At 43.9% G+C, this 15,150-nt stretch overlaps 1 protein-coding gene across 1 annotated transcript in view; it reads right to left on the bottom strand.

The window, feature by feature from the left end:
- LOC126100873 (L-dopachrome tautomerase yellow-f2-like) overlaps positions 1 to 15,150 on the bottom strand; it is a 181,392-nt gene that overhangs the window by 51,999 nt on the left and 114,243 nt on the right. The window contains exon 3 of the mRNA XM_049911539.1: positions 1,523 to 1,784. Within this exon, the coding sequence (XP_049767496.1) occupies positions 1,523 to 1,784 (262 nt within the window). The remainder of the gene's footprint in view (positions 1 to 1,522; positions 1,785 to 15,150) is intronic.

The following is a 15,150-nucleotide window of genomic DNA, read 5'->3' as shown; positions in this document are numbered from 1 at the left end:
CTAAGTAACCGGTTGGCGAACGTAAAACTGGAAGTAAGTTTCAGAGGCAGAAGTCTTCGTCATAATTGGAACCCAAAATATCTTGGTGTCATCCTGGATCGTACACTATGCTTCAAGCAACACCTTCTTAACTTAGCTCAAAAGCTTAGGACTCGAAACAACGTCCTCCATAAGCTATGCGGAACTACCTGGGGATCTTCAGCAACCACCCTGCGATCTTTAGCTCTGGGCTTGGTGTACTCAAGTGCTGAGTATTGTGCACCTGTTTGGACGAACAGTCATCATACAACGCTTGTTGATACCCAGCTAAATACGACAATGCGTATAATATCTGGCGCAATCAGATCTACTCCAGTTTATTAGCTTCCACTGTTAACCGGTATAATGCCTCCTGATCTACGCAGATCTACTGCCCTTATGAGAGAATTCCATAACTTCTCCAGGAATTCTAACCTACCCGTGCATAGCGACTGCCACTTTTAAATCGCAAGAGACTGAGATCACGCCATCCAACTCTGTGCGATGCTGCTGACATGGTTGCTAAGAATTTCAAATCTCTTGAAGAATGGAAAGGTCGGTGGGAAGCAGTGACAGATGTGCACCTGCACAACATCTTCTCAGGTGCTAAACGTCCAAGTGGATTCGACCTACCACTCAAGACCTGGACTACTCTCAACAGAATCCGTACCGGCCATGGGCGATGCAGGGATGCTCTCTTTAAGTGGAAGAAGCTGCCTGATCCAGCTTGTGACTGTGGGGCTCCATGCCAGACTGAAACTTCCTGGCAGATTAAAACTGTGTGCTGGACCGAGACTCGAACTCGGGACCTTTGCCTTTCGCGGGCAAGTGCTCTACCAACTGAACTACCCAAGCACGACTCACGACTCGTCCTCACAGCTTTACTTCTGCCAGTACCTCTTCTCCTGTCTTCGCAGGAGAGCTTCTGTAAAGTTTGGAAGGTAGGAGACGAGATACTGGCAGAAGTAAAGCTGTGAGTACCGGGCGTGAGTCGTGTTTCGGTAGCTCAGATGGTAGAGCACATGCCCGCGAAAGGCAAAGGTCCCGAGTTCGAGTCTCGGTCCAGCACACAATTTTAATCTGCCAGGAAGTTTCATATCAGCGCACACTCCGCTGCAGAGTGAATATTTCATTCTGGATCCATACCAGACTGTTCACCACATTGTCAGTGAATGCAGGATTCGAGCCTATCACGGCTCCAAAGAGGACTTCCTGCTAGCAACTCCAGATGCCGTGCGCTGGATTGAAGGACTGGATATTCAGTTGTAAAGACAACCTTAAGTTTCTTGTGTGTCAATATGTACATATGTATAAGTAATTTAATGTCATGATATGTCTGTATCAGCCATTAGCTAAATAATAATAAATAATATGCTGTAAATCACGACGAGAAGATATACCAGATACCAGCACGTTTCTGAGCGTGCTCGTACTACGTCGGGAACGTGGTTTTGCGTCTTCACGCTGAGCAATACGTTCCGCGTGACGGCCGCAGACTGGGTACCTGAGGAGGAGGGTGTCGGTGCGCAGGTCGTAGACGAGTAGCTGTGGCCGGGTGAGGCGGACCAGCGCGCCCTGCCCCAGGCCGGCGGTGCCGGCGTCCATCACCCACAGCCGGTCGCACGCGTCCGCCCTGACGCGGTAGGCGGACGTGATGCGCGCTGACTCGCCCTCGGCGCGCTCGCCGGCCTCCAGCCGCTGCGTCTGCCAGTCCGGGTACGGCGACAGCGGCGGCGACCGTGGCGACGCAGGCGCCCTCTCGTCCCCTGCAAAGTGGCCAGCACTCACTCTCTCATCACTTAATATGGAAACATCACGGTTAAACCTCTGAACACAAGGTTGTTACGAGGGTCACTCCAAAAGAAAAGCACACAATTATTTTTTTAAATCCATCTTTTATATATGTTGAGAGCGTATGGGTGCTATTCTGTCATTCTGCGCAACGGATTAATCTGTGATGTACCCTTTACCCTGTGGCTCCTGCAAGATGCAATTCCCGCTCCCACACTACTACAGAAGTCAGACAGACGCTCCTAACGTTCTAAAGAGAAATGCCTGAAAACTTTCAGCAATAAATATCTTCTGGAGTCGTCCACTGTAATGAAATGACACAAAAAGTTCACAAAATTTCTTACGTAATTAGTGGGATATTTGGGTACTGGAGTAGTGCTAGTTAGTGTAACAAAAACATGAAACTAACAAAAATTATTATTTATTTTGCAAAAATTCCGAGAAATCACAATGGAACTCTTAGTTATGAACTGAACAAGTTATTTCTGGGTTCTTTTCGGAATATGAAGTTACCTCTTAAGGATAGGATTCGCTAATGAAATTTCTATACAAAGTTTAAGATTGTTATTGACTTGGCAGAATGGCTGAGAGCCGCGCCTACTCAACTTGAATAATTATCCGTTAGAATGTTGCTAGGTACGGTCGAGGCTGTCGCGTGTGAAATGCAGTGAAGTGTACTGTTGTGGAGGAAATATGGGGTTCGCAAGTGCTGTAGTGCACAATACCATAAGCTGCGATGACTGCTGTCTGCGCTGCTCGCTGCTGACAAATAAGATAACTCTCATTCTATCTGGATTGGTCTTCATTTCGCCAATCAAACTCTCCCTACGCCTTGATGAAGTCAAGGACTCCTAATCGCCCCTACTTTATCTATTGGCGTGGTACACTGGCCAGTCCACCGCGATGTCACTCAAAAATTCGCTCGCAGGCCTTTAACTATAACTCTGTCCGTTCACACCGCACAGTAAGTGTGGCGGCCAACACAGTGAACAATGCTTAATCGCAAGGACTCAATATAGAGAGTCGCACTCCGATTCGCTCTCGACATAGGTGCTTTCCCAGTGAAGTACTGAGGAGACACTTGTTCCTCACTCTTTGAGTACACGTACGAGCGCGCACGCTCTCGTTACGTGTTCTCGCTCCAAGACCGACAATGGAACGGCCCCTCCCCACGCCAGACGTGAAGGGGTATATCTTTCGGTCTCTTCCATTACTCCTTCAGCTCAAGGCGTCACGAATATCGTCTGCCAACCAGCATTACTCTTCCAAAAAGGGAGAATGACGTTTTGTTGAAGGCGACCAATCCAAAAATCTTTAGCATCGGCGTTTGGCGTTTGCTGTCTCCCTGTGAAAATCTCTGAAACTGCGTGCTATATTTGCAAAGAATGCGTAGGCTGCGCGCTCCCACATGATGTAGCGGAATTTGCTTTTAAGCCGAACACAGGGTCATTCTTCCTTTCACTCGCGCAAACGCTGTCTGCTCTATGGGCTGTCACAGGCCGACATAGATAGGCTGAGTCGTCCTCTGAAGGGACTGGCCCCCCGGCGTGTGGTTTGCGTCTCCCAAACTAAAAGCCCCAGCAACTGTCGTGTCTTGAATGTGTGTGTGTACGCCAGCCTCGAGTATTTCAATCTCGGAGCACATTTGCGATTTACTAGTTATTTGCATATCGTTTACATGAATTCATACAACATTGAATTTATCTTATCGAGTTTGGGTTCTAATGAAGCGTCTTGATGTGTGGAATATGATTGTGAGGGCGGAATATGTAAGCAATGAAGGTCAGGATACCACGACGTCTTACAATGTTTGAAAGTTTTACAGTGTGTAGATACATCTTTAGGAACAATATTTTCATTTCTCCACATAATTTCCATCCCTCTCAGCTGCATTACGCCATCTTGGAACCAGCGCCTGTATACCCGACCGGTAAAATTCTGGACCAATCTATTGGACCCACTGTTTGGCAGCATGCACAAGGGAGTCATCATCTTCAAACCTTGTTCCACGAATAGTATTTCAGTCACATGGAGCCAGGTCAGGACTGTAAGGCGCATTTTTCAGTGTTGTCTATCCGAGTTTTATGATCGCTTCCATGGTTTTTTCACTGACATGAGGCCATGCATTGTCGTGCAACAGCAAAACATCCTGCTTTTGCCGATGTGGTCGAACACTACTCAGTCGAGCTTGACGTTTCTTCAGTGTCGTCACATATGCATCAGAATTTATGGTGGTCCCACGTCACATTATGTCCACAATCAAGAGTCCTTCGGAATCAAAAAACACGATAGCCATAACTTTTCCAGCAGAATATGTGGTTTTCAATTTTTTTTTCTTGGGTGAATTGCATGATGCCGCTCCATTGATTGCCTCTTCGTCTCTAGTCAAAAATGATGGAGCCATGTTTCATCACCTGTCACAATTCTTCCAAGAAATTCATCTCCACCATTCTCGTACTGTTCCAAAAGTCCACTGCATACCGTTTTTCTTTTTTCGTTGTGAGCCACTGTCAACATCCTGGGAACCCACCTGGCACAAACCTTTTTTAACGCCAACACTTTCCGCATTCTGCAAACACTTAACTTCCCCTATCGCAACGTAGCGTGACAATTCGTTCACTATGATGCGTCTGTCAGCAGTCACCAATTCGTTAACTCTCTGCACATTGTCTGGAGTGTGTGCAGTACGAGGCCTGCCGCTGCGAGGACAATCCTCAATATTGCCGTGCCAGCTTTCATCACGTAACCTGCTTGCCCATCGACTAACTGTACTGCGATCGACAGCAGCATCTCCATACACCTCTTTCAATCTCTTTTGGATGTTTCCCACTGTCTCTTTTTCACAGCACAGGAATTCTATGACAGCACGTTGCTTCTGACGAACGTCAAGTGTAGCAGCCATCTTGAAGACATGCTGTGACGGCGCCACTCACGGGAACAGGTTGAACTAAGTTTGGAAACAAGCGGGAAGGATCAATCTACACACTGTAAAACATTCACACATGCAAAATGAAAACTGTATTTTTACAAAATAGTGTGCATTTCTTTTGGAGTGACCCTCGTAGTACTACTGTATGTTTTCTACAGGGACAACTGCAAAACTCAAACAGGAATCTGCCAGGAAGTTTCAATACTAAAGAGTGAAACATTTAGGCAGATTTAAACTGTTTGCCGGACTGAGACTCGAACTTTGGACCATTCCCTTCCTCGGCCAAATGCTCTTACCGACTGAGCTATCCAAGCACAGCCTTACTACCACCACTAACTCATCTCCTACACTCCAAACTACACATAAATTCACTGTAAAATAGCAAACAATCCCAGACTGTGGGCATACCGTATCTCCACAATATCCTTTGTTCTAGGAGTGCTAGTCCCGCCAGGCAAGCAGAAGAGCTTCTCTGAAGTTAGGAAGCTTGAAGATGAGGTACTGGCGAAAGTAACGCTGAGAGGTCGGGTACTGCATGGATAGCTCAGTAGGCAGAGCACTTGCTCACGAAAGTCAAAGACTCAGGTTCAACTCCCGGTCCGGGATGCAGCTTTGATTCTACCAGGTGCAGTATATCGATTCAGCCAAAACGCGATGTATTATAACTTTACTGTCTCTACAAATACGACAAAGATAATGGCGCCGGCCGCTGTGCTCGAGCGATTATAGGCGCTTCAGTCCGAAACCAGGCTGCTGCTACAGTCGCAGGTTCTTATCCTGCCTCGGGCATGGATGTGTGTAATGTCCTTAGGTTAGTTAAGTTTCAGTAGTTCTAAGTCTAGCGGACTGATGACCTCAGATGTTATGTCCCATAGTGATTAGACCCATCTGAACCATTCTGATAATGTCTTTCAAAGAAAAGAATCCAGTTTGATTCCAAATAATAATAATAAATGATAAAATTTCACAAAAAGTTTCCCACTTCAATTGTCCAGGGTGTGATATAAGTTTTAACTATGACAAAAGACATTCAAGAGACAGTTGATAAATACCAAGCCATATCTGGAACACTTAGAAGATCTTAGGGGAAGGTAACAAGACAGGAAACACGAATGAAATTTTATGAATTTATAGTTGTACCTACTCCTGTGTATGGTTCCAAATCACGGCAGTAACAAAAAAGAAAAATCATGAGCCGTGGGATAACTCCTGTTATTTCGTCGGACCTCCTTTTTCTCGTTGTAGTGCAGCATCTCGATGTGGCAGGGTCTCAAAAAGTCATTGGATGTCCCCTGCAGAAATATTTACACATACTATAATCGTCCATAATTGCGAAAGTGCTACCGGTGCAGGATTTTATGCAAGAACTAACCTCTCGATTATCTCTCACAAATGTTTGGTGGGATTTTTGTCGGGCAATCTGGATGCTCATAGCATTTCCTCAGATTGCCCAGAATGATCTTCAAACCAGTTGCGAACAATTGTGGCCCAGTTACTTTGCACACTGTCATCTATGGTTCAAATGGCTCTGAGCACTATGCGACTTAACTTCTGAGGTCATCAGTCGCCTAGAACTTAGAGCTAATTAAACCTAACTAACCTAAGGACATCACACACATCCATGCCCGAGGCAGGATTCGAACCTGCGACCATAGCTGTCGCTCGGTTCCAGCTTTTAGCGCCTAGAACCGCACGGCCACTCCAGCCGTCTGTCATCTATCAGAAATGCCATAGCTGTTTGGGGCATGAAGTCCATCAATGGCTGCAAATGGCCAATGATCAGGTCAGTTGGAGCAGAAGACCCAGACCATTCCACGTAAAACAGTTCCTTCTTGACAACTTGCGTCCATGGCTTGGTGGGATCTGCACCACACTCCAACCCTACCATCAGTTCTTACCAAATTAATTCGGGACTCATGTGACCAGGCCACCGTTTTCCAGTCGTCTAGGATCTAACCGATATCGTTACGTGCCCAAGAGAGGCGTTGCAACGATGTCGTGCTGCTAGAAAAGGCACTTGCGTCGGTTGTCTGCTACCATAGCCTATTAACGCCAAATTTCGACGCACTGTCCTCGCGGATACATTCTCCGTACGTCCCGCATTGATTTCTGCGATTATTTCCCACAGTGTCGCTTGTCTCTTAGCACTGACATCTCTACCCAAATGCCGCTGTTCTCAGCTTTTAATTGAAGGCCGTTGATCACTGCACTGTCCCTCGTGAGGAGTAATGCCTGAAATTTTGTATTCTCGGCACACACTTTACACCGTAGATCTCGGAATATTGAATTCCCTAACAATTTCTGAGATGGAATGCCCCATGCGTCTTGCTCCAACTACCATTCCGCGTTCAAAGTCTATTAATTCCCGCAGCCACAATCACATAGGAAACCTTTCCACATGAATCACTCGAGTCCGTCAATGCAATGTCCTCTTTACACCTTTTGTACGCGATACATCGCCATCTGGATATCTGCATATCGCTATCCCATTACTTTATTCACCTCAATGCAGAATCAAATAGAAGGATGATGTTCCTAGAATGATAGAAAATGGGATGTGAAAAAAGATAGTGAATTATCGGCTGGCTGCAAAGAGAGAACTGGGTAGACAATCGATAGCAGGTGGATGGATGGATGGATGACGGAGACCGGAGCAGGTGACTACAGCACCTAATCCTTGGAAGGAGATGATGACGATGAAGTTTCAGATCAGTGCATATCCCATTGCAGAGTGAAAAATTCATTCTGAATACTAATAGGTGTTTATAAAGAGGTATCACACATCCATGCACAGGTTCTATTCAAAACTAGAAGAAAAGATCCGGTAATGATATGTTCGGAACACAATACCTGTTGTGATACGAAGCAGTTTGTTCTTTTATTCCATTGTGTCTGTTGCATAGAAGTAGATACTATAGACAGTGAAGCTTGAGGTTACCACACATCCTGACAGATCCTTCCGCCCTTTTTTGCAGAGAATCACCCATTGTTCCATTAACACCTGCATCCATTATACTGTGTCGTGTACAGTGGTTACGCGCTCCTGTAACTGCTGCACATTGTCTACACGTTGCGCATACACCAATGTCCCCATAGCTAGAAAGCCAACGGATTCAGGTCCGGTAAAAGGGAAACCCATATAGACGACAGTCGTCGTCTTTCTGCTTGGGTATCGCTGTACAATAGCGCTGGTAATTCATCGCACAGAAATAGGTGACAAGGGACAGACATTAAGCCGTTTGGTGAAGTGTGTGGCCCTCTGCTTCTGCCCGTGCGTTGCTACTGAACCTGACCTCCAGGTTTACTCGAGGAATTGTGTCTGCCTACACTTGCATATTATGGCAGTTGTTATAATATGCTATGCATATAGCGAGTACTATACACTACTCGTTACAAGTAAAACGGCCCATATCTCAACAGGTATTGGTTTCCGGATATACAACATGTGATCAAAAGTATCCTGACACCCCCAGGAACATACGTTTTACATATTAGATACATTGTGCTGCCACCTACTGCCAGGTACTCCATATCAGCGACTTAGGTAGTCATTAAACATGGTGAGAGAGCAGAATGGGGCGCTCCGCGGAACTCACGCACTTCGATTGTGGTCAGGTAATTGGGTGTCACTTGTGTCATACGTCTGTACGCGACATTTCCTCCTTCCTAAACATCCCTAGGTCCACTGTTTCCAGTGTGATAGTGAAGTGGAAACGTGAAGGGACACGTACAGCACAAAAGGGTATAGGCCGACCTCGTCTGTTGACTGACAGAGACCGACGACAGTCGAAGAGGGTCTTAATGTTTAATAGGCAGATATCTATCCAGACCATCACACAGGAATTCCACACGGCATCAGTACCCACTGCAAGTACTATAACAGTTAGGAGGGAGACGATAAAACTTGTATTTCATAGTCGATCGGCTGTTCATAAGCCACACATCACGCCGTTAAATGCCAAACGACGCCACGCTTGGTGTAAGGAGCTTGAACATTGGACTGTTGAACAATGGAAAAACGTTGTGTGGATTGACAAAACACGACACACAATGTGGCGATCCGATGGCAGGCTGTGGCTACGGCGAATGCCCGGTGAACGTCATGTGCCAGCGTATGTAGTGCCAACATTAAAATTCGGAGGCGGTGGTGTCTTGGTGTGGTTGTGTTTTTCATGGAGGGGGCTTGCAACCCTTGTTGTTTTGCGTGGCACTACCATAGCACCGGCCTACATTGATGTTTTAAGTATCTTCTTGCTTCCCACTGTTGAAGAGCAATTCAGGGATGGCGATTGCATCTTTCAACACGATCGAGCACCTGTTCATATTGTCGGCCTGTGGCGGAGTGGTTACACGGCAATAACATCCCTGTAATGGACTGGCTTGCACAGAGTCCTGACCTGAATCTTATAGAACACCTTTGGCATGTTTTGTACCAGGCACACCGAACGACATCAATACCTTTCCTCAGTGCACCACTACATGAAGAATGGGCTGACATTCCGTGTTAACCTTCCAGCACCTGACTGAACGTATGCTTGTGAGAGTGGAAGCTGTCATCAAGGGTAAGGGTGGGCCAACACCATATTGAATTCCAGCATTACCGATGGAGGGCGCCACGAACTTGTAAGTTATTTTTAGCCAGTTGTCTGGATATTTTTGATCACGGAGTGTATCATTACAGGAGCTTTTCTTCTAGTTTTGACCTACTCTGTCTCCTGTAGGATATGTGACACTTTGTTTTAACGCCCTGTATGTGCGTTACGAATAGTAAGAATAATGAAGTGGGCTGTCAAAAAGAAAACGAGCCGGATTTTTCAAGAATTATGATTCTTTCAGTATACAAAATAAGGCTTATTTTCGGTGAGCGGTTCAAGATATGGGAATGATGTTTATAGCAACTGATAATAGGCAGAGGGGGAAAGTAGTGCTCTTGTATCAAACGATATTTTGAAGCAAGCGCGCTTTTTTTTTCTTTTTAAAGAAACAAATGCAGCGAATCACGTTTTTAATGAATGCTGTTGACGAGAAGATACAACCCTCTTTAATTCTGACGATGATAATTTTGGCAAAAGTATCCGAGAAATGTGTTAAAAGTGAAAGGGGCTGCAACCAGAGTCGGCTATTGTATTTTAAACATTGTAAAGTAGCGCTCTGATGCCAGTTTCCATCATGTTATCAAATCTTTCGATCGTTTCCTTTTCTCACAAAAGCTATTCACTTAAAAATGAGTTCATTGACACATTTGATATACTTTTTCTAAGCCCCTGATACACTATAAATTAGTATATGCTGTAGTTCTATTTCAAGAATTGTAGCTGACCGTGTCGTGTAAAATATGCTAAGTAGCTGACCGTGTCGTATAAAATATGCTAAGAGGAAACATATTTTGGAGCGGTGGCTTATCTTCTTTAACGACGAAGCATGTCATGAGAGCTCCACTAGGCGGTATTTCAACCCCAATACCAGATTTTGGCCGCCTTGTCTTTCACCTTAAACACATTTCTCGGAGCAATTTAGGGAAATCACGGAAAATCGAAATCTCGATAGCTGGATGTGGAATTGAACCACAGTCCTCCCAAATGGGAATCCATTGTGCCACGTCACTCGGTAAAGCTCAGATGTCACTGAGGCGATACAATATGTGATATGCTACGTCACGCGCGTGGCGCGACGGTTACCCGTGCGACACTCGGGTTGCCACGGAAGCGATACAGGCAACAAGACACAGCAGCTGGCGATTGCTTTGTGTGGAGCGCATTGCTACCAGTCTCTTCTTGAACAGTTTCCATGTATGTGACGTATCTGTTCGAGCTATGGCTCTCCTTCCAGCGTTAAAAACAATTTTGTGTGCTAGTTACATTTGGTATGCAACATTGTATGGTCTAAATTGCATCTAACGTAAACTGGAGAGTGACAACCTTTTTTTACTGCGAGGTTTTCAAAATATGTGCTGTGTTTTACTTAATTTCGAATTATCAACAAATATGAGCTATAGGAAAAGAGAACCAGTTCATTGTCGAACTCTGTTACCAGAATTAAGATGCCAAAAAATATAATTTTTTACCGAATAATTCCCTCAAAATGGAAAGATTGCATCACGGAGAACAAATGTGAATCCCAAAACAGTAGTTTTTTAAAGTTTTTACGCGAGAAGTAAACTTTTACAGAGAAAATAACTACAGAGGGGGTTGTACCGTTGCTTCATCCACATAAAACAATTATTTTGAGCCACATCAGATGACCTGAAGTTTCCACCCCCTGTATCGTACGATGCAGTTGCGCGGAGCAACTTACACTCCCTTTTGTTCTAGGCGATACGCAGAGAACTGTATTGATGTTGCGTCGCTGTCGTCCCAGTGTGAACCAGGTACGGTAACTAGATGGTAAATGCTTGGAAAACTACCAATAATTTTCATAAAGTTTGTACAACTGTAACTAAGAAATGTGAACTCTTAGTAGGATCACAATTATGGGAAAATAGGCGTGTTTCTTGCTGAACATCTTGATTCACATTAATCACATTAGTTCTGACGCTGAGCTTTTTGTATTACAATTTTTTTGTGAAGATCAGTTAAATACATTTTTATGTACAGGCCCCACATTTGGTATCTATGCACTGAGTAACTGACTTACTTAGACGCTTGAAACTTTAGGTACACAAAAACATCATATCTATCTTAATAGCTGACTACAATTATGTCGTTTCAACCACAAGTTTTTATTCTAGAAATATTTACATCTGGTAATCCAAGCTAAGGTTACTTTTTATAATTAATCAGTATGTAGTTTCCTTCATGTTGATAGCACGGTAAATGTTTGTAGTCCACTTTCCTCCAAATAGTGCCTTTAGTTCAAATAGGTATTTTGTGCATAGAATAAACATACCACGAAATTTAACTCTCGAGAAATTCAGTTCAAAGATATATTTGACCTATGACTGACCTTTGTTGTTTCTAATATATTCCAGTTGCCTAATTTTCATGGTTTACATGTTCCTCATCTTATCTATTTCTTGTTTCTCCTTGTGATTCTGTCATCTTCATTTGCCTCAAGGACACACTTCTCAGCTTCGGTCACTCTCATGGAATCAACTGCCAACAATGATTGTCTTATATTGCGCGCAGAGTATATTCCTGGAAACTGTAAAACTTCACACCTCCTAACTGCCCACATTAAAATGAATTACAAGCTTATCACTTTGAGAGTAGCAGCAACTCGAACTATAGAAAAGTCTGTAAGAAAAACAACGCTCGACAACCAAATATATACAAGGCAAACATAAGAACATCGCAAAGCGTATCTTATAATAGTGGTGTTAACTTGAAAAAAAATTGTATAGTATACCTTTCTCGAGCAAGAATCTAATGATAACATTGAAGTGTGAAAACAGCTGAAACAAGAGTGTGTAGGATACACATCGAGAGGTCTTTAAATTCATTTTTAAGTAACTTTCTCATGTCCAATTCAATAACTTTAACCACCATTTTGTTCAAAAAGCTCTAAATATCAGTTTAAGATGAAAAATGAAATACCGATTTTTTTTAAAGTGAAATCACGTCCAAGTTGTCAAGCGGGACGAAAATATTGCTCAAATTTAGGGCTTTTTTTTTCTCCGTACGGGAATGTAGTAGACAAATGGGGTTTGATGCAACGAGTAAAGCATACCTTGAAGTTTTTATTGGTATTTTTATTGAAAAATATTAATATCTTCATTGTGTAATTAGGAGTTTCCCATCGCAACTTTGAAAGGCGGTAGATCGACGGTTGTCGCTATAACATGAAATTAACATATCTCCGTGATCCTTACAGATGTAATTTTAATTCATCGTAGGGCTTTGAAAAAAAAGACAAAAAACCCGAAATTATAGAAATTTGAATAGAATGGCCATTTTTTGGACCCCACTGTTTTTTGCCGAAAAATATACTAAGTATGAACATACAATAATCGGCTACGGTGAACTGAAGAGAATTCAGTCTGCTTAAACAAAGACCAAAAATCTTTAAAATCGGATGAAAATTGTAGTGTGGGCGAAACAAACATTCCGGAAAACGTGATTTTAAGAAAAACGCGTCTACAGTTTGACCAGGATTTATCATATAAAAAGGGACAAAGCTTGAAGCTCATAGGATATTATCAATTCCTGGTCCATGCTAACTATTGCCCCGAGTAGTCGAGTAGTGGATGACCGCTTTCTGCTACTTTGATCTGATAAGCCCACATTTTCGTCCTCAAAGGACCTTTCGTCGCTGACCTCATCACCGCTCGCGTCTCTATCTTCATAGAATCGGCGCATTTCATCGCCGGTTTTGATCCGAAAGGCATTTGCCACATGAATTAATGCAGTATGGCCCACAGTGAATAGACATACGGCCAAAATTGAAGCAGTGTTGACAATTTCGATTCGGCTGGATGTTATGTTTAGAGTGAATGTCCAAGTGAGACCACTGCATCTTTCGTCAACATTTTGCGTAAAACCGCCCAAACAACGCTCCAGCAAATCAGGTTTATTCAAACCGGTATAAACAGGGGGTGATGGCATCGACAACGACCGACTTGCAGCAATGGCGTTTTGTGATTATAACTTACCAGTTCACCGTTTGCTTTAGCGCGCTGCCAAGCGCACTAGGATTGCTCGCCAGCAGGACAGAAGTAATGTTGACGATTATCATCCGATGAACTTTTGTGAAGTAGTGTGTCATATTCCCAGCAGAGTCGAAATTATCACGAATAGCTTTCCCATAATACTGAACGTCTGCCAGGGGCCCTGCACGCTCGGCACAAACGCTCACAGAATTGTTACTTTTTGAAGTCCTCTCATAATATTTTGGGGAATACTTCCTCAATGTATACAGGGTGGTCCATTGATAGTGACCGGGCCAAATATCTCACGAAATAAGCGTCAAACGAAAAAACTACAAAGAACGGAATTTGTCTAGCTTGAAGGGGGAAACCAGATGGCGCTACGGTTGGCCCGCTAGATTGGGCTGCCATAGGACAAACGGATGTCAGCTGCGTTTATTTAAATACGAACCCCCATTTTTATTACATATTCGTGTAGTAAGTAAAGAAATACGAATGTTTTAGTTGCACCACTTTTTTCGCTTTGTGATAGATGGCGCTGTAATAGTCACAAACCTATAAGTACGTGGTATCACGTAACATTCCGCCAGTGCGTACGGCATTTGCTTCGTGATACATTACCCGTGTGAAAATGGACCGTTTACCAATTGCACAAAAGGTCGATATCGTGTTGATGTATGGCGATTGTGATAAAAATGCCCAACGAGCGTGTGCTATGTATGCTGCTCTGTATCCTGGACGACATCATCTAAGTGTCCGGACCGTTCGCCGTATAGTTATGTTATTTAAGGAGACAGGAAGTGTTCAGCCACATGTAAAACGTCAACCAAGACCTGCAACAAAGGATGATGCCCAAGTAGGTGTTTAAGCTGCTGTCGGGGCTAAGCCGCACGTCAATAGCAGAAAAATTGCGCGAGAATCGGGAATCTAAAAAACGTCGGCGTGGAGAATGGTACATCAACATCGATTGCACCCGCACCGTAGTTCTATGCACGAGGAATTGCATGGCGACGACTTTGAACGTCGTGTACTGTTCTGCAACTGGGCGCAAGAGAAATTACGGGACGGTGACAGATTTTTTGCACGTGTTCTATTTAGCGACGAAGCGTCATTCACCAACAGCGGTAACGTAAACCGGCATAATATGCACTATTCGGCAACGGAAAATCCACGATGGCTGCGACAAGTGTAACATCAGCGACCTTGGCGGGTTAATGTATGGTGCGGAATTATGGGAGGAAGAATAATTGGCCACCATTTTATCGATGGCAATCTAAATGGTGCAATGTATGCTGATTTCCTACGTAATGTTCTACCTATGTTAATACAAGATGTTGTACTGCATGACAGGATGGCGATGTACTTCCAATATGATGGATGTCCGGCACATAGCTCGCGTGCGGTTGAAGCGGTATTGAATAGCATACTTCATGACAGGTGGATTGGTCGTCGAAACACCATACCATGGCCCGCACGTTCCCGGATCTGACGTCCCCGGATTTCTTTCTGTGGGGAGAGTTGAAGGATATTTGCTATTGTGATCCACCGACAACGCCTGATAACATGCGTCAGCGCATTGTCAATGCATGTGCGAAAATTACGAAAGGCGAACTACTCGCTATTGAGAGGAATGTCGCTACACGTATTGTCAAATGCATTGAGGATGACGGACATCATTTTGAGCATTTATTCCATTAATGTGGTACTTACAGGTAATCACGCTGTAACAGCATGCATGCGTTCTCAGAAATGATAAGTTCACAAAGGTACGTGTATCAAATTGGAACAAGCGAAATAAAATGTTCAAACGTACCTACGTTCTGTATTTTAA

This window comes from Schistocerca cancellata, chromosome 9, assembly GCF_023864275.1.
Source record: "Schistocerca cancellata isolate TAMUIC-IGC-003103 chromosome 9, iqSchCanc2.1, whole genome shotgun sequence".
Classification (NCBI taxonomy): Eukaryota; Metazoa; Arthropoda; class Insecta; order Orthoptera; family Acrididae; genus Schistocerca; species Schistocerca cancellata.
The sequence above is the reverse complement of the archived record's forward strand: the minus strand, read 5'-3'. Positions and strand labels throughout refer to the sequence as shown.